The sequence below is a fragment of the Cylas formicarius genome, unplaced genomic scaffold (assembly GCF_029955315.1).
Source record: "Cylas formicarius isolate icCylForm1 unplaced genomic scaffold, icCylForm1.1 PGA_scaffold_7__23_contigs__length_41026272, whole genome shotgun sequence".
NCBI classification, from domain to species: domain Eukaryota; kingdom Metazoa; phylum Arthropoda; class Insecta; order Coleoptera; family Brentidae; genus Cylas; species Cylas formicarius.
The window spans coordinates 23,310,080-23,333,439 of NW_026844352.1; the positions used below are offsets into that span (position 1 = coordinate 23,310,080).

General features: G+C 32.5%; 1 protein-coding gene across 3 annotated transcripts; it reads right to left on the reverse strand.

Annotated features, from left to right (window-relative positions):
• Positions 1–3,137: 3,137 nt before the first annotated feature.
• LOC132704391 (serine protease inhibitor 28Dc) lies at positions 3,138–23,134 on the reverse strand. Of its 3 annotated transcripts, none has more exons than XM_060674357.1 (8): positions 22,964–23,134; positions 15,403–15,546; positions 15,157–15,328; positions 13,097–13,317; positions 11,486–11,730; positions 6,495–6,827; positions 6,148–6,436; positions 3,138–3,589 (listed from the first exon to the last, which is right to left on the reverse strand). In XM_060674357.1, the coding sequence occupies exons 1-8, from the start codon at positions 22,979–22,981 to the stop codon at positions 3,395–3,397; spliced, it is 1,617 nt and encodes a 538-aa protein (XP_060530340.1). In that variant the 5' UTR covers positions 22,982–23,134; the 3' UTR covers positions 3,138–3,394. The 3 variants fall into 3 exon arrangements, with proteins under 3 accessions (XP_060530340.1, XP_060530342.1, XP_060530341.1); XM_060674359.1 differs by lacking the exon at positions 22,964–23,134 and adding an exon at positions 18,178–18,663; XM_060674358.1 differs by lacking the exon at positions 22,964–23,134 and adding an exon at positions 15,626–15,687.
• Positions 23,135–23,360: the final 226 nt, after the last annotated feature.

The following is a 23,360-nucleotide window of genomic DNA, read 5'->3' on the forward strand; positions in this document are numbered from 1 at the left end:
CAAATTTATTGACGATATTTCAGCTGCCATGTTGGCTGTTGAATGCCGCTAGGTCATTGGTTTAAAGCGAGATTTTAAATCTCGCGCATGCGCATGTCGAATAGACCTTCTCGGCATTTTTTTCTTTTGCTTCATAAGTTCCTGTATTATTAGCATAGGCAGGGCCTCTTTATCTCTAGTAGTTGTAACGAAATATGCACTAAAGGGGACAAAAAATAATGAATTAGAACTTCGTATAGGATTATCCAGATATTTTAAGCATGAAACAGAGGCAAGAAAACTTAAAAATATCCTTATTACTATGTTCATTATTTATACTTCTCAGACCTATAATATTGGAAAACGGAAAAACAAATTTTCATTAAGGGCATTTGTACTGATGAGTTAAAGTAAAACCAAAATAAATAATAATCAAAATATATAATTTATTGACCTTAAAAAAATCCTTATTTTTATCTATTTATAAATTTATTTGATTTTTTTTTACTTTTTAGAAGCTACTAAACTCTTACCACGTTTTTTTAGAAACGGGTTAATATGGAGGGTTACTTGGAGTTTTTGTTAGTTTATTGTAGAGTGGCATTTTATATTTCGATTGCTTGACTTATCCGTCGAAAATTGGCCCTGCTGGAATTTATCCAACGTCATTGCTTTAAAATCGTTCCCGATCAAGGCAACAAGACCAAAAAGGTGTCTGCCTTGAGAAGGTGTTTACGTCATGAACAATTTGAAGAATTAAAATTGTTAATGTCTTTGACATAATAAAAAAATCAGATTTTAATGTTTAAATTTCTGTGAAATTTTCTAGAATATTAAATATTTTGGTTTTTAAGATATAGTTAATTTTTAAAAAGTTATAACGTTCCTGTTTTTTAAAGTGTGTAAATGGGTAGTTTTTGGAGAACATTTGTTTCTTTTATTGACATTTTTATTTAACTTGTTTCTACTTCCACACTACAGGGTGCTTTCTTAAAATGCATGCTTATTATAAACGCCCATCATAAATTATAATAAAAAAATAAGTTTTACTTGAATAGCTAGTGTTTTTGTTACGTTTGTTACGACATTTTAGAGCATTGTTCTGTAATTAAAAAAAATCTGTAAAATCCTGTTACAATTTATGTACTTAAAAAAAATGCAGAACTCATCACGTAAATGGTTTTTTATTAGTTTCTCATAACGGCAAGGAATAGATTTTCATTATCACAATAAAACAATTCTAGTGTATAAAAACACCAAACAAACAATTTTTTTTTTGATATTATTATTAAATTATTAAAACTTAAATTTCCTACAATTCATTTTTATTTGGCACGAAAAACTTATCGAAGTTTTATATTTTACGCTCCCTAAAGTGAAGCTGCCTTGAACTTTATAACGTAATTTTGGTAAAAATCTGTATGTTAAAATTGTCTAATTAAAATTGTTTTTGAAGAGTTTCAGAAATATTGCTTAAAATGCGATATTATTTCTTTTTTTATGAAAGTGTTTATGCCATTTTGAAAAAAACATATAAAAGAACGCCATGTTCACCAGGTTCAGTTTTTAAAAATTTAACAAAGTAGAGTAACAATTTTTTATTATTTTTCAATATAATCTCTTAAAAAAAATATTCTTTTGGTTTGTCTGCAAAATGAGCTAAAACAGCCTCTTTTAACTCAACTTCGTCGTTGGGGGCCATTTCTGGGCTATAGAGAAAACGATTTGCTCATTCTTTCACTACAGAATACGAAGGAGAACTTTGATCGTACACACCACCCAGCCTTTCTTTAATAATTTTAGGTGCTAACCCTTCTTTTGTCATTTTTTTTTCATCCTACCAAGATATATATTTAAAAGAAGACAAAGTTTTATCGTGATACTGGAGCTGCATCTATGTCAGGCAGCGAAATTTTGGCGCTAACCTCGTATATGGGCTTTCACATAATACTAAACACCTTGGAAACTTTTATAAAACTTACCTAAGTGGTATATAAAATTGCTCTTAAAATAAATTTAAGGTGATTTTGCAATTCTTATAATTTTATAAGTTATCAAAGAGGTATTTATAAAATTCTTTCGTATAAAACGAAAAATAACGTAAAAGTAAAATTCAATTGAAAACTCTTAGTGAACATGTTAATTATGCATTCATACCCCAATGATATATGTATTATTTTTAAATCTGTTGAAAACCAAGAAGCTGGGAGACCAACTATCTCCTAAAAGAGTTAAAAATGGAAGTTGATCTGGAAGTCTAATTCAATACCGGCATATTAAAGATAATTTCTATAAACGCTGCCATCATATTTAATTTTTGTCGATTTTTCATAACTTGTGGCAGCTGTATATAATGATTTATTAAACATGATAACCTTAAAGTTTTATAACATTCTTTAAGTTTCGTAGAAGTTGTAGAATATTTTTTAGGCACTTTAAGATTTCTTTTAAGTAGTAACCCATAAAACCCCAGGAATAAACGTCTTATAGTAATGTTTTTAAGCAAAAACGGAATTATTTCGGATGCAATATTATAAAACTTATTGTATTGGTCGTCATACAAGACTTGTAATATGAATGGTTTTCTTATAAAAATGTTATAAAAGCTAAGGTTTCTTAAAAACCCGTTATGAGGTACTGGTTATATCTTAAGCTGCGAAAAATGTTAATTGAGATGTAATTCATGGAATTCCTATATTTCAGCAATTTGAGATATTTTCCAGAATGTCCTTTTAATATTTAGTTTAGAACCTAAATAACTTGCAAAATCTATTTGAATTTCTAACATAAATTTGCTTGATTTTGTTATTTATACTTTGCCTTATGGGGTATCGTTGAACCATGAGTATTGGGTAGAATTTAGCCAATTCAAAATCTAGACCCGCACTTCTAGAACTCAAATAATTAAAAAAAAATGAAATCGAATAAAATTTTCCAATATTTAATGACGATGATTACCTAATAGGCAAAATATAATTCAAATAGGTCTTTCCGGAAGCAATTGATGTGGAATACTTTTTAATTTTTTACTTCTTAATTAGTTTCTCTCGCTTGTTTTTCGAATCTCTTATCGATTCGCAGGGAATAATATTTATTTTTTAAATTTATGTTTATTCTGGTTAACATTTATTTGTTTTTATATATTAAAAAGTCTGTTGCATCATTATATCGTTTAATAATTAATTGATTTTTAATTTTTGTTACAAAAGTATTCTACCAACAAATGTTAACATCTACATATAGCCGCCGTTCTCTGCACTTTTTGCTACGAAACTACCGTTTCCATTTAAATTTGTCGAAAATTTGGCACTGATGATGTTTTGGTATTTTCTATTTGGTAAAAAGCACAGTAACGGTAATAAATACAATTAAGTAAAGACGACTTTTAACTATTAAACTACATAAATTAAATTAATTAAATTAGCGTTGAAAAATTTGGCGTTGGTGCCAGCACCGAACCCCAAAATATGATTGTTTTAGTCTCTTCGTGCCAAATGAAAAAGAAGAAAGGGACATCAACTCTAAAAGTAACTCGCGCTCCAGTCCTTGTTAAGCTCACGGCAGTTGCGGCTGCAGCTTCAGTGCCGGTTTCCGTGATATCCATATAAACCTGAAAAAAGAACTTAATAAAGTCTAATCTGCATTTATATTTTTGGTTAGCCTCCAGATACGCGATTGAAGGCTGTTGGAATAAATTTTTAATTGAAAGAAAACATAAATGAGACGTTTTTTTTGGCGAAAATTGCCAAACACATAAATATAATAAATACGTGATTTAATGTCAAATGAATAAGTTGGGTAAGAATTGGTAAATAGCTTGGAAACTACCTTGGAAGATGTAAAAAACGCGTTCAGGGAAATATGGGTTAATATTGATCAAGCACAAATTACAGTCTTGTTCGATGTTACAAGCAGTAGAAGACGAAAGACCGGATATCGACTTTTTATTTCTTTATTGTTTATGTTAATTGTTGCGTTTGACATTAAATTTCGAATTTAATTTAATAAGAGATAAGGACGTAAATAAAAGAACAAAATGCTGAGGAAAGAGGAAATTGCTATGCACTGACTGAGACAGACAGCTAATACATTGAACACAGAAGTCGTTTTTCTTTAAACACGTACAGGGTGTCCAATTTTGACCACTTTTATGGGGCATCTCAGTTATTTTTAAAGATTAAATTAAAGATGCCGTCAACAAAATTATCATGGCCCACTTGGTTTTTGAGATGCAGGGTGAAGAGTTGAAAAATCTTTCGTAGAATCGAGTGGCGTAGTTTGTTTTTTACTTGCTCTAACCGTTTGTTAGTTATGAAGCAAACATATATTTTTTTAAATACTCTAAATATAATTTTTGACCTTAATTGGAAGTCATTTATGCTTTTTAGTGTAAAGTTGTTTTGAAAATTAAGCTGAAAATTCATTTTTTTCATTTTTTACTTTATTTGTAGAAGTAGGCCATAATAGATTAATTAAAAATAAGATACATACATCTAAACAGTTACCACTATATTAGAGACTCTTTATTTAATTTCGAAAAAACGGGATGAAAATATATTTTTTAAAAATAATAATGTCTTATTAATGTGGTAAACATTATGTTATTATAATGTTACGTGGATAGTTGGCTATGACTTATCTATTAAAAACAAAGAAGCAAATGTGTCAAAAACTTACGAGACTGTCAGTTTTCAATTATATGTTTATTACCTATCCATTTGTTCTCTCTGTGTTTATTTCATATTAATTAATTTTCTATAATAATGGCATGGCCATGGGTATGAAATTTCTGAAAAATATGATATGTTGGTATGTTTTATACAAGGCAATGAAAATGTACAAGAATCTTACTTTTCAAGTTCGGGAATTTTTAATCGCCATAACACGAGAAACTGATCGACAGAACACGACTATTTAATTTCTGAAAGGGTCCAACAAGGGCGCTTTGGGGTATCGTGTTTTATTTTGGGACAACGAATAGCCTACCGACTTTATGAAGGAGGTCTGACAGCACGTAGGCACCTAGACATTATTGAGGAAGTCGTTCCAGAATTACTGGAAGATATTATATTTTCTTAGTATAGTATAATGCTATATAACTGCAGCAACATGGTCATAACTCTGAACTTTTAAGACCACTTTTAGATGACCACTTTCCTCAAAAATGGACAGGTACCAATGGACCTGTAAGATGGACTCCATGATCTTCGAATCTTTCAGTTTTAGATTTTAGATAAAATGTGCGAGTTTTGCATTCGAGAAAATTGTGTCCATTTTGAACAACAGTTTTAGGTATTTTTATTAAGTTCATATTCTTTAGATAAAATGTTATTTCGTATTAATTAATAATGGTCTATAATAAGTTGAAAAAAAAATTGAATTTAAAAATATTGAGTTGCTTGTTTGTTAATAATTGTTTACATGGATATTATTTTTAATAGATTAATCATGCCCTACTGCTACAAGTACAGGTTAAGTTTCAAAACAACTTCTGAAAAGCTCAAAATGCTTTGCAATTAATATAAAAAAATAAAATATACAGGATTTTCCATTTAAAAAAATATATGTTTGCTTCATAACTAATAAACGGTTAGAGCAAGTGAAAAACAAACTACGCCACTGAATTCTACGGAAAAAATCCTATATGAACGTTTTTTAAACCCAATAACTTAAAAGAGATTCGGGGGTGATCCTAAAATCGATAGTTTTGGTTAGAGGGCCATGATAGTTTTGTTGACGTCACGTTTTATTTCACAAAAAAGTAGTTCATGTCATGTCTGTCTTAGAAAATAACCGAGATACTTATTGACTCAAATTTTGATGTGAAGTGTATAATGTAGTGGTTTTAGTGGTTTAGTAAAAAAAATAAAATATTAAATGCGTGTTATATGTTTTTTAAAATCCTTTTCTAGATAAGAAAACAGTGATTTTACCCATCTAGCTTTAAAAATGGAATGGAAGCCGTGACATGTGATAGGTCAACAAATCAAACTTGTCCTAGACGACGCCGGTTAGAAAATATAATAATCTTCATAAAAAAATTGTTGCTGTTGATTCTTACGGGGCCCGTGAAACTCGTGGTAGAAAAGCGTTTTTTTTTTATTAAGGGCTTTAGGATTTTTTTTTTGAACTCCTACTAAACGAAGATCGGCAACTTATATCACCTACCTTATGAATTATCTGGTCTGCATATAATCCCGGATTTTGGTACTTATTTGAGGTTGACTGCTGGTTGATTAATTGCCTAATACGATCTAAAGTTTCGTACGCCACTTTCGCCGTATCTATCCTTGAAGATATGTCTAAACGATCTTTAATTGTTTTCTGCGTTTCAGTCTCGTTCTCGTTTGGATCGGTCACGCTTTCAGCGTCCGTATTATTCCCCACTCTTGTTCTCGATTTGAAGTCTTGGGATGCGAGCAGCGCCAAATTCGCCTCGTTTGGGTCAAATAACGACCTAAACAAAAATAAAAATGGTAAAGCTGCTTTGAAACACCAGAAAATAAATTAAGTACCTAATACCCAAATCCTGCAAGGATCGACGTAAATCGATCGTACTCTGAATTTTCATCTTCGGAAAAAGTATTAAGGAGTCGGAGTAAGTAGTACTTTCCACCAGCCTATTCAGATTCCAGACAGTTAGTTTACTTTCCAAGTCTTTTAATTTTTTCCGATCGGAATTAAAAGGCATGACAACGTACATGGTAGTACTGTTTCCTTTGTAAGGAAATCCGAGAATTTCGCATTCTAAATTGGGGTCTTTGTAATAAGGGAAAAATCCTCCGTTCACCATCATATCCGCTTCGATGTTCGTCGGGGCTCTTCGACCGTTAATGTAGAACGGCTTCCTGCAACATGTTACGAGGTATTTTGTGAAATGCTGGCCAATTTTACTACAAAACGTAAAAAAATAATTCATTACATTTTTGTAAACCAAAAAGTATCAATCAATTATCGACTATCTTACAACAATTTTCGACGATGCAAACACTGCTTTACTGCAGCACAAAAAAATGTACTCTTCTAATTTTTCAAAGAAACTTTCACAGGCTACTGTAACAATTTTTACAAAACTTCTGGATTCCTTCGGTGTCGGTTTTGGCTTAGTCGAACTTGCTGACGTTTCACCAATTATTCCGTTGGCTTCTTCAGAGCTTGGCTGAAACTGGCTCGCATTTTACTCTGTACCTGCTAATATATATATGTTTGAGGGGGCGGACCTAAATGAGGACCATAAACACCGTCTCGGATGACTGATTCCCATATTGGTGACAGGTAGAGACCTGAGTCGCGGCTTATAGATTTCTATAGACTCTCGGAATAAAATTTTATGTTCGGTTTCGTGACTAGGTTCGGCAACAGCTGATGAGTTTATCTTTCGTGTTCTCTGAGCCTATTTTTGACGGCATATGGATGGAATGCTGGAATTTTGTCTTTAACGGACCGAAGATGTTGAGAAATCTTTATATATAGGTATAGATATAGCTACTAGACATATAGAGGCCCTGTCTATGCTAATAGTACAGAAACTTGTGAAGCAACTATGTAACAAAATTTTGAGGTTTGGTCAATGTGCGTGTACGCGAGATTTGAAATTTAGTTTCTAACGAATGGCAGCTCTAATTGCATTTTCTGACGTTCGACCCATAAGGCCTTGCAGCTTCCAACAACCAATATGGCCGCTGGCAGGTCGTTAATGTTTGGATGCTACATTTTTACGGCAGTATTTTATCAAAATATGTCGAAATTCCATTAAATTTTAAAACAAAAATGGAATTAAGGTGTAGAAAATTAGCGACAAGTGCAGACTCAATATTATACTGAATTACAGTACATGGATCAGCATCCTTGGTATAATACTATAAGTATCTTAGCGTTTTGGTTCTTTAAACGCTATAGACACGATATCAGCTAATTTTTCCTGAATTTGTGCCCGTAAATCGGCGCAAACAGTATGTTTTTATAAACTTATTGGTTGAAGTTCTATTGAAAATGTATATAAAGTCGAATTCACGAAATGTGACTATAGAAACCACTTTAAATCTTTTAAATTAACTTGTACTTAAGGCAACACTTACCCGTATCTAGGCACATTCTTTTTCTACTCCCGTCTGTAAAATACCTAATTACCCACCGATCTAGTGTGTGGAAGTGTCACTTTACCAAGTCAGTTTCGTTTCCCATGAATCCGAGCCACTTCGGACATTTTACCGCACGGATTTGGGGGAAAACCACAAATGCTACAATGTGCATTTGTCCAAATCACCCGAGGCACCCGCTACGAACACCCAAAAGCGGCCGAAACATTTATCCAAATAGAGAGAGAGGTTAAAATACAAGTGTAAACACGGCTCAGATAGCAAATTAATTAATAAAATGCGGTTAAATTATTTTACTTTGGTTATAGGTGTACAGTGTACTTACAAACAAAATAAAATTAACAGTTTACAAAATAAAGTAGAAGTTACTGGACATGATATAAAGAACAACAATTTACGCTATTGTTTAAGCTAAAAAAAACTTACAACTTCTATTAAACATACTACAATGAAGGTGTAGGTAGGTATTTCATTGGCACCTAAGGGATTTTTATTTTACAATTTGACCTTTTAAAATAGGCGTCTTTAAGTAATGGGCGCTGTTCTTCTCCAGAATTTTAATTCAGTTTTAATTTTTTCATACTTTTTATCCTGATAACTACTTAGGTAACTTTTACTTTTTCATACTTGGGTATGCTAGGTAGCTGGGTTAATTTTTTTGCAAAATCCACAATGTACTCAAAATAGTCGCAGCTGAAGTATTGGATAAAGATATTGATAAATCATATTGCTAATTGAATAAATTTAAAAATTATCAATAATTTTAGCTATGAGAACAATTGAGGACACGTTTTTATTAACATTTCATCATTCGTGATAATCACCGTGTGCAATTTTCCAAGTAAAAGGTACCTAAATACAATTTTATTACACATTTATGATAGGTTTGACTCTTTCATTAATTAAAATGCACCTGAATCTTTTAATCTGAGTCACTGTAAATAATAACAGATGTATTTTAAAAATATTGTAATGTAAACAAATCATAATTATTCTCTATCGAGGAAAATTCTTTTTCCATGGAAACGCTTTGCCGACCTCCCTCCCGCACTGCCCGAACGAGCCACGAACCCCCCGATACGATTTGGATAAATGAACATTTGGACAAATACGACCATCTTGGATTTGGGAGCAATCGGATGTTTTTGGAGATATTTCCCACGCTTTGAATTTTGACGTTTGTCACTTACATGACTGACCGTCATGTCAGTGAATGTATTCGTGTTGTTTTACAAAAACTAACAGTCGTAGAAAAAGTATAGTATGCAATATGTTCAGTAAACTTTTTAACTCACTCGTTTATTAAAAACTCGCTCCGCTGCACTCCGCCCGTGTCAAATAAACTCGTGAGTCAAATGCCTGCTGCATAATATACTATTTCCTTACAGTTTTGACCACAAACACAAGTTTTTTGCAAAAACACGAAAAAGGTACGGAGAGAATCATAACCACCAAAAATAGCAGTTCCTACTTCGGCGTTGAAAATTATATTCGGATTTCAGAGACCGATTTTGCGTTCTTATGAAAACTAGTCAATTTTTTCAGAAAAATTACGGAAATGTGGCAACTCAGTTAGTTGGGGCGTGACGCATGCCCAAAACATCCACACCTTCTCTTCGAAAATATCAAAGCCACCTGCGGCGCATCACTTTTTATTGTAGTAGTCACCAACATGGCAATTAGTCATCCGAGACGGTGTTTATGACCCTCATTTAGTCCCGCCCCCCTCAATCAACATATAAGCTGGTACAGAGTAAAATGCGAGCGAAGTCAAACTCTGAAGAAGTCAACAGGATAATTGGCAAAACGTCAGCAAGTTCGACTCAGCAAAAACCGACGCAAGAGGAATTTAGAAATTTTGTAAAAAGTAGTTCTCTTCTAATACAATTATTTTTAGTTTTCTTTGTTTAAAGATTTTTAAAATTTTAAATGTAACAGGTACATTTCTTGGGGGTGGAGGCATCTTTATCCCCCCCAAACTTTTCCGTAGTACACCTCTGACATCTGCCAAATTGGATGGCTCGTTTAATTTAGAAGGTGTGTTTGCGGATATGATTATTTATCTTAAAAAAAAAATGAAAAGTTAAACCCTCTAAACGAATCACCTAATTTGGTATGTGGAAACCTTTTCCCCCAAACTAGTATCACCCTGTAAATTTTAAAAATCTTTAAAAACCAGCGAGATGTTTTAATTAATAGAAAAAAATTAAGAATCTTTGACCCTATTGATGGAAATATGAACTTTCATGCTTGATCTATAATCTACTTCAGTTTATGCCTTACAACTTGGATTACCCCTTAAAAAACCAATAAATTGTTTAGTTGAGGTATTTCTTTAATTTTATTTATTGGCCAATGATAAAAAAGTAGTAAACGTTTCTCTCAAGGATATTTTATTTTATTTTGGAGAAATGTTCATTTCTTAGCAACAATTGATATTTCTTTGATAGAATTATAAATTTATTTATTTCCTAGTCTCGGTAGACTAATGGTGGGTAACCTGCTAAAAGATATTAGCTGAGATTTTCATGTATTTTTTAGGGGAAAAATATCTCAACATCAATTATTTAAACACTTTTTCTATTGACATAGATACGTGAACAACAGGTTAACTTGTTTTACTGGTACTGATAGCAAGTTATCCAGTTTTCTAAATATTTACCATAGAACAAGTTAATTCAATTTTTATACTTTTTTCACTTTTCAAATTTTTCATGTACCTGTATATACTGAGTCACTGAAATTAACATCCATACTAAAAAATTCTACAAATTTTACAACTCGATTAAATATCATAAAACAAACAGTTTTTAACACCGATTATTTGCCAAATATTATAGACAAGCTCAAAAACGGAAAGAAGCAAAACCATCATTATTTAAAGATGATTTTTTTAATAGACTAAGAGCCTCCTAAATAAACAACAAATTTGTGATTACCATTAAATCCCTGCTACAGTACCTAATATAGGTTTTTAATTAAGTTTGTAAATTACCTACACTTAATATTGGTGTGAAAAAGTTACAGGGTTAACGAAACATGCCACTTTGCTTATCTGAAAGTCCTCAAATTGACTTGATAAATAAACTTTGTTAAACTTTGTTCATATTATTGTGGCAGTAAAACGTCGCAAAATCTTTTTTGTTTTTGTTTTAGTTTCGCTTTTTATTTTATTGTCATAAATTGGTGTTCTCCTTTGCTGATTGCAACTGATGCAAGATCTAGCTAGAGTCGCGTTATAGTATATCCTGGGAGATTTATTACGTCCTTGCAAGGTTTACGTTTTACTTGATAATATATTTCGAAAGCTAGCTAATTACGGAACGACTTAACATTTTCAAGATTCCAGGTCAGTTCAAGTTGATCCGAATATCTGTAGAATTGCCTTAGAATTTCTTTTAACTTACCGTTTGGTAAACCCGTCAAAAAATTTGTTTTCCCATTCCGCATTGAAATATAGCGCCGTGGTTATTATAACCTTCGTATCCGTGGATGGGGCCTCGCTCAAAATTGTACGTATTTTGCGATTAGTTTCTTCTGAAACCCAAGAATTAATGGTCCCTTGGGCATTTTTAGCGTCTCCTTCGTAATCAACACTAACAACTTCGCTTTTATATATTTCTCTAGCCGTTTGCAGGTATAATGGCCTGATCTGAAACAGTCCAAATTATTTATTTAATTATTTAAGAAAAATCAACTTTTTCATATATTCAGAGTGATTTTCGACTTTTCGCTCGCAACTAAGGTACAAGAAATCATCATAAATGTTTTCAAAATCCTCTTGAATATCGAATGCTATGAAAAAATTTGAGAATGAAATCAATAACTTTGTTTATAGGGTGGATCACATTGGTACTTTGCTCCTAGCTTCTTCTTTTGTTTTATTAGATAGCGTCAAAAAATCATACTCAAAAAATCTGTTGTCAAATTCGAAAGCCCTATTAGTTTTTATTTATATTCCGCAGGCCACTGTAGTGCTATAGTCGGTACGATTTGCGATGGCATAGTCAGTCATAAAACCAAGTTTTTTTTCAGTATTTTTTCTGCTTCCACAGAGATAGCACCAATATATATTATACATTATATTATAATTATTATGAATAATTAATAATATTATAATAAGAAAAGAAGAAAGTATCGATTGGCTGCCCAGTGAGCGGATTAATTACCCAGAAAATGTTATAAAATGTGAGCTGTTAAAAATTGTCAAAATTTTTAAAACGATTTTGCTGTATGCTACAGACGAAATAATTGCTGAAATGGTCATCAAGATTGCCTCGAGAAGTATTTTAAAAAAATTAAAAATCGCGTTTGCAAGGGTCATTTGTCGAAGACGGTTTACGCGAACTCCTTAAACGAGAAGACGCAGAAGATTCGGTTCCATAAAATTTTATGCCTGAAAATTTTTCAAAAATGTACAAGGTGCTCCGCAAATTCAAAAAAACGGAAAAATGTGTCCTCCTATTATTGAAAATTGACTATAACTGAAAGACTGTGCTTCGGATGTCAATTAATTTTACGCGGCAATATAGCCTTCATAAGCAGCTAAAATTTTTGTACTTGTAAGTGTAACCTGTTGTATGGGGTGTTCAAGATATTGAGTGCTGTATTAAAAAATTAACAGGTTTCTGAAATTTGGCAGATTTGGCAGAAGGGTACAAGTCCACATACGTATTTCATCTGTTAGAAAAGGACTTATTCAAATCTCGCAAGTATTTAATATATATATATATATATATATATATATATATATATATATATATATATATATATATATATATATATATATATATATATATATATATATATATATATATATCATCACATATTATATTATAAATGCCACGTACAACTGAGTTGCTTCGAAATAAAATATGTTAAAGTATAAGTGGAAACAAGATGAACAATCTATTTTATTCTGTCTGGCTTCTTGGGGCTGTTGGGTTCTTCAGAGATTAAATTATATATGATAAATATTTGTTATTATTATTTATGACTTGAAGCCTTGGCCTACTCACCACGTAGCCCGTTTGCACGAAAATACCACTGGCAAATGTAACGTCTTGACCGATTTGAAATCCGGTTTTTGAAATTAGTTTTTCAATCATACGACCGAACTGTTCGTGGACCAGTTGAGATTTCGATGCAATGTCGGGCGAGACGGAAGCTAATCCCAAAAAGGTGATTAGCTCGTCAAACGTTTTACCATTTGCTCCCAAAAGAACCAGAGCAAGAGCACCTAAAAGAAATAATCAATAATATCAATTGGAATTGTATGGTCTGTTCATAGATATAAGAAAGTGACCAATTACTTTTGAATGGGATTATCCCAGGGTGGTCATTATGGTCAACATACAATGCAACAAGATTATTACCTAAATTTTCGGAATTTAAATTCAGGTAAAATTGTGGTCCGTAATAGAAAATAATTTTATACCTATCTGTGTTTCATATTCTTTGGTTTGGTATACTATTTAGTTTAAGTTTATTAGTAATCATTCTTATTTCGTGTGTAATACAGCGTGTGTTGAATCGTGTGCGAATTATGCAAAATATGTGCGAGTCTAGTGTATCTCAGGAGATGCTCCCGCCCAAATGTAGAAAACACTATTCTATTAAGACTAAGGAAGTTATAAGCAATGTTTATTTGACTCTCATTGAACGTGCTGTCAGCAAGCAAGCACCTTTAGAAGCCACATTGACGAAAATTCCAAGATCAACTGTATGGAAAATTGTGAATTATCCCATTTCAGCGAGGAAAAAAAGAAGTGATGCAGACATTTTCTCGAGTGTAGATGAAAGTGATCAAGATATAATACGACGCAAAATTTACCAGTTATACGAGGAACAAAGCGTGCCTACATTAGATATCTTAATTAGGAGGCTTGAAAAAAATGAAACCGGTGTTAAATGTGGCAGAACTACCTTTTGAAAAATTGACAAAAGGCAAGTTTTAATGGAATCTTTTAGAATTCGAAAATGGCGACTGGAATATCTAAAAAAAAAGGATTTACAGAGAACAACAAAGGCCAATTATTTTCTTGGATAAAACCTGGTTCGACACTTATGATACCCAGGAAAAGGGTTGGGTTGACCCACCTGATAAGTGTAAAACAAACGCGCCATCAAAAAGAGGTAAAAGAATAACTATTTTGCATGTTGGCTCTAAAGATGGTTGGATTCCAAATGGACTTTCTCTATCTGCAAAAAATATTAAAGATTCTTCTCTGGATTACCATGAAGACACCACCGCTGATTTATTTGAAAGTTGCTTTAAAAACAAACTAGTTCCAAACATTCCTCCTAATAGCGTCATTGTAATGGACAGTGGAGGTTATCACAGTAAAGCAACAATCCAAAACTACATGTATAATAACGACATTTCTTTTCACGAAGATTATACCAAAAAGCAATTAATTGAGGTTCTACAAAGCTTGAACCTACAATAGGAATACGTTTGTGAATATTATGCAAAAAATGTTGGGCATACAGTTTTAAGGCTTCCACCTTACCACTGTATATTTAATCCCATTGAACATGCTTGGCACAACTGACATCTCCAATCGTCGTAACAATGTTTTTCCCCGTGTTAACTCCAATGTCTTCAAACTTATAGAAACCGAAGTTTTTAACATCCCTCCACAAAGTTGGGCAAATTCTGTTAAACATATAGAAAAAGCAGAACAATCGTATATCCATATTGCAAATAATATAGAACAAATAATAATTAGAACATGCCATGATAGCGATAGTGATACTGATATATTATGTGAATAATTTTAAGTAATTTAAGTAGGTAATAAAAATAATTTGTAATTTTATTTTAGATTTCAACATAAATACATACATAAATAAATAAATATTGTTTAGTATCCTTCCTAACAAAACCCCAAATAATTAAATTCTAAGCAAAGTACGGACCTGTTCGGCCATATTTCATTCTTACAGCTTGCCCGGGTCTTTCCTTAATTCGTATCAGTTAGTCAACTTCTTATATCTATGAACAGACTTTACCAAATTGCCTCATGCGGCTCTGATAGATTTTCAATTAAATCGATGTCCCCGCATTAATTCTTACCTGCAATACTAGTGGGCGAAAAAACAACGTTGTCCCCATGCGGGTTTTGGATCAGCAGATTATTGATCGTCAAGGTCGTTTTTGCAATCGCCATTGAAATGATTTTGTCTACATAATTTTCGTAAACTGTAGTGCCTCTTATATCCGATAAGTTCAAATTGGGAGGAATTACCTATATACGAAAAACACAATTTTGAAAGATTTTTTTTTGGTATTTGTGAATAGGTGTTCTTGGTGATTTCTTACCTCCACCACGTTGCGTTCGCTAAGAATTTGACTAACTCCGCCATTTTCATTGGGAAAATATAATAAATTACCATCTTGAGCCCTTGCTAGTACTACTTCCAGGAGAATGGTAGGTACAATAATTGTAAGTGAAGACCAATGCATCTACAAAAAAGTCCCTGTGTAAAGGTTTATGACGGTACACCTTGCATTGTTTCTATGAAGGTAGACAAGTATGAAGTACCATGTATTATCTCTTAACAGGCAGGCAGCGAGATGCAGATTGAGGCAACACCTTGACTGTCAATGAATAGTTCGGAATAAATGATTTTACACTTAATAAATTATTTATATCACTTGAGTAGTTGGTAAATACCCAGGCTCGCGGCGTTAGACGTTTTAATTTTTCCAGATTTTCTAGTACTTAAAATTTTTATTAGTTACTACCCATTAAAGAGCGGTGGCTCTGAGAAGTTTCAACAGAAATATTTTTATGGCACCCAGAAGACACAACGTGTTTGAAAACAAATGCGAAAAATGATGTATTTATTTTTCATTATTATAAAAACACACTTCTGCATATTTCTTTTTTTTTTAATGACGGAAGGGCATTGAATTAGACTACCCGTATCATTCTTCTTAACTAAATTTAATTAAAACCAAACAGTAGCTTCACTAAGGTAAAAAATCTAAAGCAATGTATAATGGGAAAAAAAACAGATTAAAAAAATATCCGTTGTCACTTCTTAAGGCGTTTATCTTAATTAAAAATGTATTATCTATTCATTTAATGTTCAATAACAAGAATTATACTAATGAAGAAATGACAAAAAATCATTTTACAAACGGGCATTCACGGTATGCATTTTCAATACTTACTATAAACATTGTAACTGTCTTGCTTATTTGAGTTACATTGTTTAAATAAAATGTCTTTAAAGAAGAAGAATGCATTTATTCGTAGTTTATGCATGAACAGATCAATTAATTTCAGAAATGTTTATTATTAAAAATTTTTTTAAATGTAATTGTTTAGAAGATAATTGATAAATGTTGGTACGTGATACAATTTATTGACAGCACCAAACTAAATTATTTTTCTAAAATATTTTTTTTCGACATGCTTTTACATTTTGTTTGGAAACCGTAAATTTTATGACAAAATTGCCGGAAACAAAAAATAAAGCATAAAATATATTTTTAATGTTATTGCATAAGTTTTTTCTTCAATTTTAAAAAAGTAAAAAATAAACTACCCTTCGTATTAAATAAGGGGTAAGCTTCGTTTTGTTTCGAAACACCCTGTATACAGTACCTGTTTTTTTAATCATAGAAACAAGTATCCCAATATTTCACAGAATTTATTTTCATAATTTGGAACTCATTTTAAATTATAGTATCTAAGTTATTTCTAAGACAAAAAAGTCACCTTCACGATATTTGATCGTGTTCTATAATGTTATCATTTTATGATCTCGAAAGGGTAAAAGTTGAAAGGATCAATTTTGCTTATTTTTATTATAAAGTTTTATTTTCAATAGTTTCTACTAATACATGCACAATATACATAAATAACACAGTAATTTATATTGTGTGATTACGTAAAGCTTCAAGGCCCGAAGTGCGATAAAAAGTGACCACAAATTTTTCATAATTTTATGGAAGATGTCACAACATCCACAATATACCAGATAATGTGTGTAGACCGTTTTCATTTACAATAATTAGCTTGGGGAGGGTACATGTTTACATATACATAAGTGGAACTAATTCAGTCGTATTGTTAATATTAAATTATAATTTAATTCATTCATTATCGTTAACATATCGTTAAATAATCAAATTATTTTGCCTGGGTCCGGAAGAACATTAGCAATACGAATTTTTTGACAAAAGAACAATGGTCTTTAAATGAAAATAGCTGAAAATATTTGGTTCTTTTTTAAAAACAGTGAAATATTTAAAAACTATTTTTTAGACACGGGCTGGATATTTGCGAACATCCACTTTTACAAACTGGATATGTATAATTGACCAAGCGTGGTTTCAATTTAATTCGGGAGCTAACGATCCGAATGCAACAACATTAAGGCCACCACCAATGACAATACGATCCCCTCGTTACCGGTAATAATATTTTAACCAAACTTATTTTATTAATGGCCTCGAATTGATGGTATTTTCTAATTATTTTTTGCTCGACTAGTTACAGCTGGAGATATTACATTACACTCAATGCCACTGTAAAACTCTTTTTGTCAGGTTTGATTTGATTTTTCAATGTCTAAAAAGGAAAGATATCAGCAGAATTGATATAATGGGCTTGAAATCCGCTTCGTAATTAATCTTTGCAGCTTTGTGTAGGTGTTAAAAGAAAGTTAAAATATAGTATTAATGTAAATAACTAAATGAATTATCTATGAATTTGATGTTGTCTTTATTAGGTACATTGTGGCATTTTTCGTGAAAAGTATCTACCTAAAACATATCTGGTACAATTTATATAAATTCCAATATTGTGTGTGAATATTAATTGACGATAAATCTCCAAATAAGTTAGCTAAAACACGAAACTTATCGCAAACGACTGACGCACCACCTTTGTTGAAACTTTGAACTTGAACTACTATAATAGTAAAGCAGAAACTTTTGAAAGGTTTCTTATAGACCTTCGCATCGATTTTGAAATTGTCGCCAGTGTTTTAATTCAACTTTTCTAATATTTCTATAAAATTATTTTACACGCCTGGTTATTTTAACAGTAACAAGTGTTAACAAATATTTAAGTATACTTACTGTAAAACTATTCACTGGTACCGTTTGTTCTTAACATTTTCACATAACTATTTATTTATATCTACCTAAAATTTGGTATTACTGTCCCAAAACAACTATCTTACTATCACGTTACACACGATTTGCTATCCGGTTATTTTTTGTACGATCATCGGTCAACAGTTTTAACACCATTGTCGCACGGGTATCTTCTCATTACAGTTCAACTTGCTGACCTTAACAAGGAGAATTCCCCACCAAGTTATCATTGTAATAAAGTCTACTCTATAATGAGATTGTTATTGTTTGACCGTGCATAGCGAACCGGTAAATATTTGTTGCTGCCAATAAACAAATGAAAAGTTAAACATTGGCGGTTTTCGTTCTGACGAAACGAGTTTTTTCTTATTTTACTCCTTGGGGTAGGATGAATCAAAAAATGGGAAAAGCCCAATCGACATCAAGTAAATACCAAGCCGCTCGTGGACGCTAAGTGGACAGTATAACAAGTACTAATACAATATGACTAATGCAGTGTGATGGACCGATGCGTGTGATTCATGTGTGTCCTCTTACCAGTACATAATAAAGTAGTATTTATCGTAATCTATTAACTAAATATATTTATGTAGAAAATACGCGTATAGGCAAGCGATAAACTTTACCTTGGGTTACTGGTAATAATATAATTTTTAAACGTAACACAACACCGAATTTATAATTGTTTTTTTGGTTTAAGTGTTGAAAGAAAGATAAATAAACTCAGGTGTAATCAGGGAACGTAATTACTTTGCAACTAGCAACACTAATTGAACAAAATGAACTAAAGATTGCTTGAATAACTTAAATGGTTAAACAACAATTAACGGAAAGAAAGTAATTTTTATAATAAAGAGTTGAAAACTTAAAAACCTGATTTTATTTGTTTATTTAGTTATTTTTGATTTATTTACACCACAGCTGAAGCAACTTGCAGATGGGGAAGTATCAACCAAGGCAACGAAACAGAAAAGATTATTAAATAACGCAGGTTCATTTAATTCCATCAACAATATTAATTAGAGTTAAACAATTTTGATTTGGTTGAACAGATATGGGCCCGTTTATTCCCTTATGTTTCTAAAACAAAAGATTTACCTTCGTTCAACAACCCCGTTTGCCGTCTATTTTTCCTTTTACAATTAGATAATACTCTTCTCCACGTAAGATGTGACCAAGCTACGCAATTCTGCAACATTTTACATCATTGGACCGATAGTCGCGCCAGGGAACATGCGGCATTCTTCGATGAATCTACATTTCAAATGCTTTTAGCCGATTTAACGAGTCAATCCTTAAGGTACAGCGTTCCACCCCATACATAAGGCCTGACCAAATAAAACACCTCACTATACGCTGGCGCAATTTTAGGTTTATCGTTACAAAAAAGTGTTTGCGTTTGAAAAGTTCTTCTTACTTCCAGGCACAAGCAAGTCGGCCTTTAATCACTGCACTTCTTTGGACGGGGTGCTTTAGGAATTGTAATGAAGGTTGATGTGAGCCAGTCCTCTACAATTTACCAAACTTAAAACTGAGAAAGAATTGCGAAGAATTTCGTGCGAAAAACCTATTGGAGGAGGAGGAGGAAACATTGAAAGTTAAGAATTTTAAAATTTTCTCTGTATTTCTCTAAAGTTTATGCGTAGCGTTGCCAAAATTAGGGATGCATATTCCAATTTATACTTCACGGATGTTTCGGAAAAACCAAAGGAATTGGGAATTAGAAAACCTAACTGCCCATAGGCAGATGACAATGCTATTTATATGCAAACTAAAGACAACTATACCTCAAATACCACTCTCAGGTCCCTGACGGAACCGGGCCTGCCTAAGACCATACGATACAATATTATCAATTGAATAATCAAAGAGTATTATGGCTATTATAGCTCATGACACTGGACTTGGCCGCATTTACCAAGAATCGACCCTTGGGGTACACCAGACATTACCAGCAACTCCACAGAGACAAAACCCAGGTACTCCACGTACTGGGTTCTGTTTGAAAAATAAGACTCTATTAAATCAAGCAAACTAGAGGAGAATCTCAACTCAAGGTTTTGAGTTTACGCAATGGCATGGTCAAACCTATCGAACGCTTTCGAAAAGTCTGTAGATGTGCATGTTGGTGCATGGAGATTTGATTTTGTAAAAATTAAGAACGGCTGGTATGATACTTTCCGTTTTTCATCAACATCATTACTTTCCCGACGTTAGATAATCTCGGTGATATGAGGCTATGTGCTCTTTTATTTTCTTTCATAACTCGCTAAATTCATGATAGCCGCGCACCAGCACTTGCTAGAGGAAAGGTGAGATAAAAGAAAAAAATACTTATTTCCTAGTGCCACCATTTAAGTAAAACGTAAAAATAAGTCAATCCTTGGCCTTCTAACACAGATTGTCTTTAGATTATTTTTAAAAACAAAAAGCGAGTCAGTTAAATCCAATGATATTATGTAATACGAGGAAAGATAATACTAATGTGATCACGTACACAATATAAGTTAGTGTTATGCAATAGAAAAATTTCATTAGGATGAACCAGTTTTTAAAAGGTTAAGTTCAGAATGACACACAAAATTTAGTTTGCCGGCTGCGAACTTTCTAGAGCACACTGCTATATCGGCTATTGCTTTTATTTAAGATCTTGGGTGGTATCTATAAATACGCATTGAAATATAATTCTGAACAATCACCATACATCGTGGACCATTTTTTTATGACAAATTAAGTAGAAATTTCGAAAATATTTTTAATTTATTAGAAGAAGCACAAAACATTTTGAGTGCAAAACTGAAATGTGTGTTTAATAAAAATATTCAAAGTTCTAATTGCCAAAAAAACTGTAGTAAAAACATATTTTAATTAAAAATCCCTTTTTTTATTAAACTGGCAGATTTTCTTAAATTTTTAACATTGCGATAACTCAAGTAACAAATGACTGACACAGGCACAAAAATGGCATTCTTCTAAACGTACCATCTACGCTCTTTGAGACCGCAGCACGAAACAACTGGTTGCAGTTGCATCAAAATTTATGCAACCATGGAGTTCTTCTTCTCCCAATGCTTCGTCTACCATGAATTTTGCAATGCATAATCAATTGGGGCAATTTATATTTTTCTCCGCGTTTAATATGGCCAAGGTACTGTAGTTTTGATATCTTAATCGTATCTATTACTGCTCATTGCTTGTTCATTCTTTCAAGTACTTGTTCGTTTATGACTTTGTACTTCACTCCACTTTTTCACCTTCCATGATATTTAAAAAATTCTCTGAATGATACATCCATGTCTCGGTCTCGAAGTATTCTTATTCTAATTTTGTTAGAATAGTCATTTGTTTCGTGTTTCATTTGTTCGTCCTCAAAAAATGATAATTTCTTATTTGTTCAATCTGTTCATTTTTCTAAATTCTCCGCTCACTGCTACTTCTATATTCTCTAGAGGGCATCTATATTTTTGGGCTATAAGTGTCATCGGCATATCTGATATTACGAATGAGAGAATATAGATTGAACAGATATAGCCCTGTCTAATACCCGTTTTTATGTTTATTATGCTCGTGACATCATTATGTAAGGGTAGTCCTCTTGCTGGCAGTACAAATTATTTATTATTCTTACGTGTCTGGTGTTGATGTTTTTGTTATTCTGTAGTTCCATAAATGTTTTATGGACGGTGTGAAACGCTTTAATAGAACAGAAAATAGAACTATACATTCTGATTTACTGAACCGTCCCTAAAACTGACGTGGGTATCTCCGAAATTTAAGATATTCTACGCTGGATGATTTTCAGAAACACTTGGAATTGTTTTGGAATAGTATCAAATATTGACTGTAGCGACTCTTTCGATAAAATTCGAGTTTTGTATATACCGTTAAATAGATGTATTCTAGTGTACAATGAGTTTAAGAACTTCTGTTCTGGTAGTTCGTCTAGTCCGGTGGTTTTCCCAGTTCATTTTCTTGATGATGTGCTCTATTTCGTCTCTAGTTATTTCTGGTCCCGTGTTATCGCATCATTGTATTCCTCTTCTTTTTGGTCATCAATAAGCCTTCCTACTGTCAGCCCTTTCTTCGGTGTGCAGAATAATTTTCGTTTGATCGGTAACTGCGACTATATTTCCTAGTTAATTGTTTAATTCTCTTGTGTGCATTAAAACTGTCATATTTTCTTTTCAAATTTTCAATTTCCTCACACTTATCCTTATAAAATTTCTCCTTGGCTTCTCGAACTCTTATTCTGATTTTGTTTTGCAAATCACGGTATTTTTATTTATCTTTGTTTTCCTCCATAAGATTTGATATTTCAGCTGTCATCCGTTTCTTTTTGGCTTGATTCTAAACTTTTCAATGTCACATTAATTTAACTTTTTACTCTATCTCTTATTTCTAGGTTGCTCAACTTACTAGTGTCAATCGTATCTTTCTTTGTTTTATAGTTAAGCCTGCTTAATTTTATACTTACCTTTGCTATGAGTGAGTAATGGTTAGAGGATACATCTGCACCTGGATATGCTTTAATTAAAATTATACTATGGTGGGTGCTCTATGGAAACATATTTATGACAAGCTCTATATTGGAGAGACCGTGGTTCACAAATTTTTCTCCTTAAACCTGGACATACTGGCAAAAGAGCTAGAATGCTTAATGTGCCTCTCAATGAGTGGATTTTTCATATATGATATAAAAGAAAATAAGTGAAGGAAACGCTTCAAGGAGAAATTTTTGGTCCATTACTTTGTGGTTGAGTTTACTGACCTTTACCAGACTTATCATTCAGTCCTGCTGGTTTGCCAATAGACATAAATCCCACCACAAAGCTTCTTGCTTCTTATATTGACTGCTCCTTGAGGTCGGACCAGGACCTGAATAGTGGCTACAGTAAATTAAACAAGACGTTCTTCGCATTAGCATTTAGGGATTCATTCCTTGATAGCCGGTTAGTTGCTTTTTAACTACGCGTTTCTGTTTTATATGATATCCTAAACTGGGGGCAACCTAAAAGGGGGCTTATACAGCAAAAGAGGCTGCTTAGCTCTCTGAGACAATCCTGTAAAGAGATATTTCAACAAAATAAAATATTAACAGTGGCGTGCATTTACCTATTTAAGATACTCTTAATCACACATGAAAATAAATATTCACACCTGGTCTA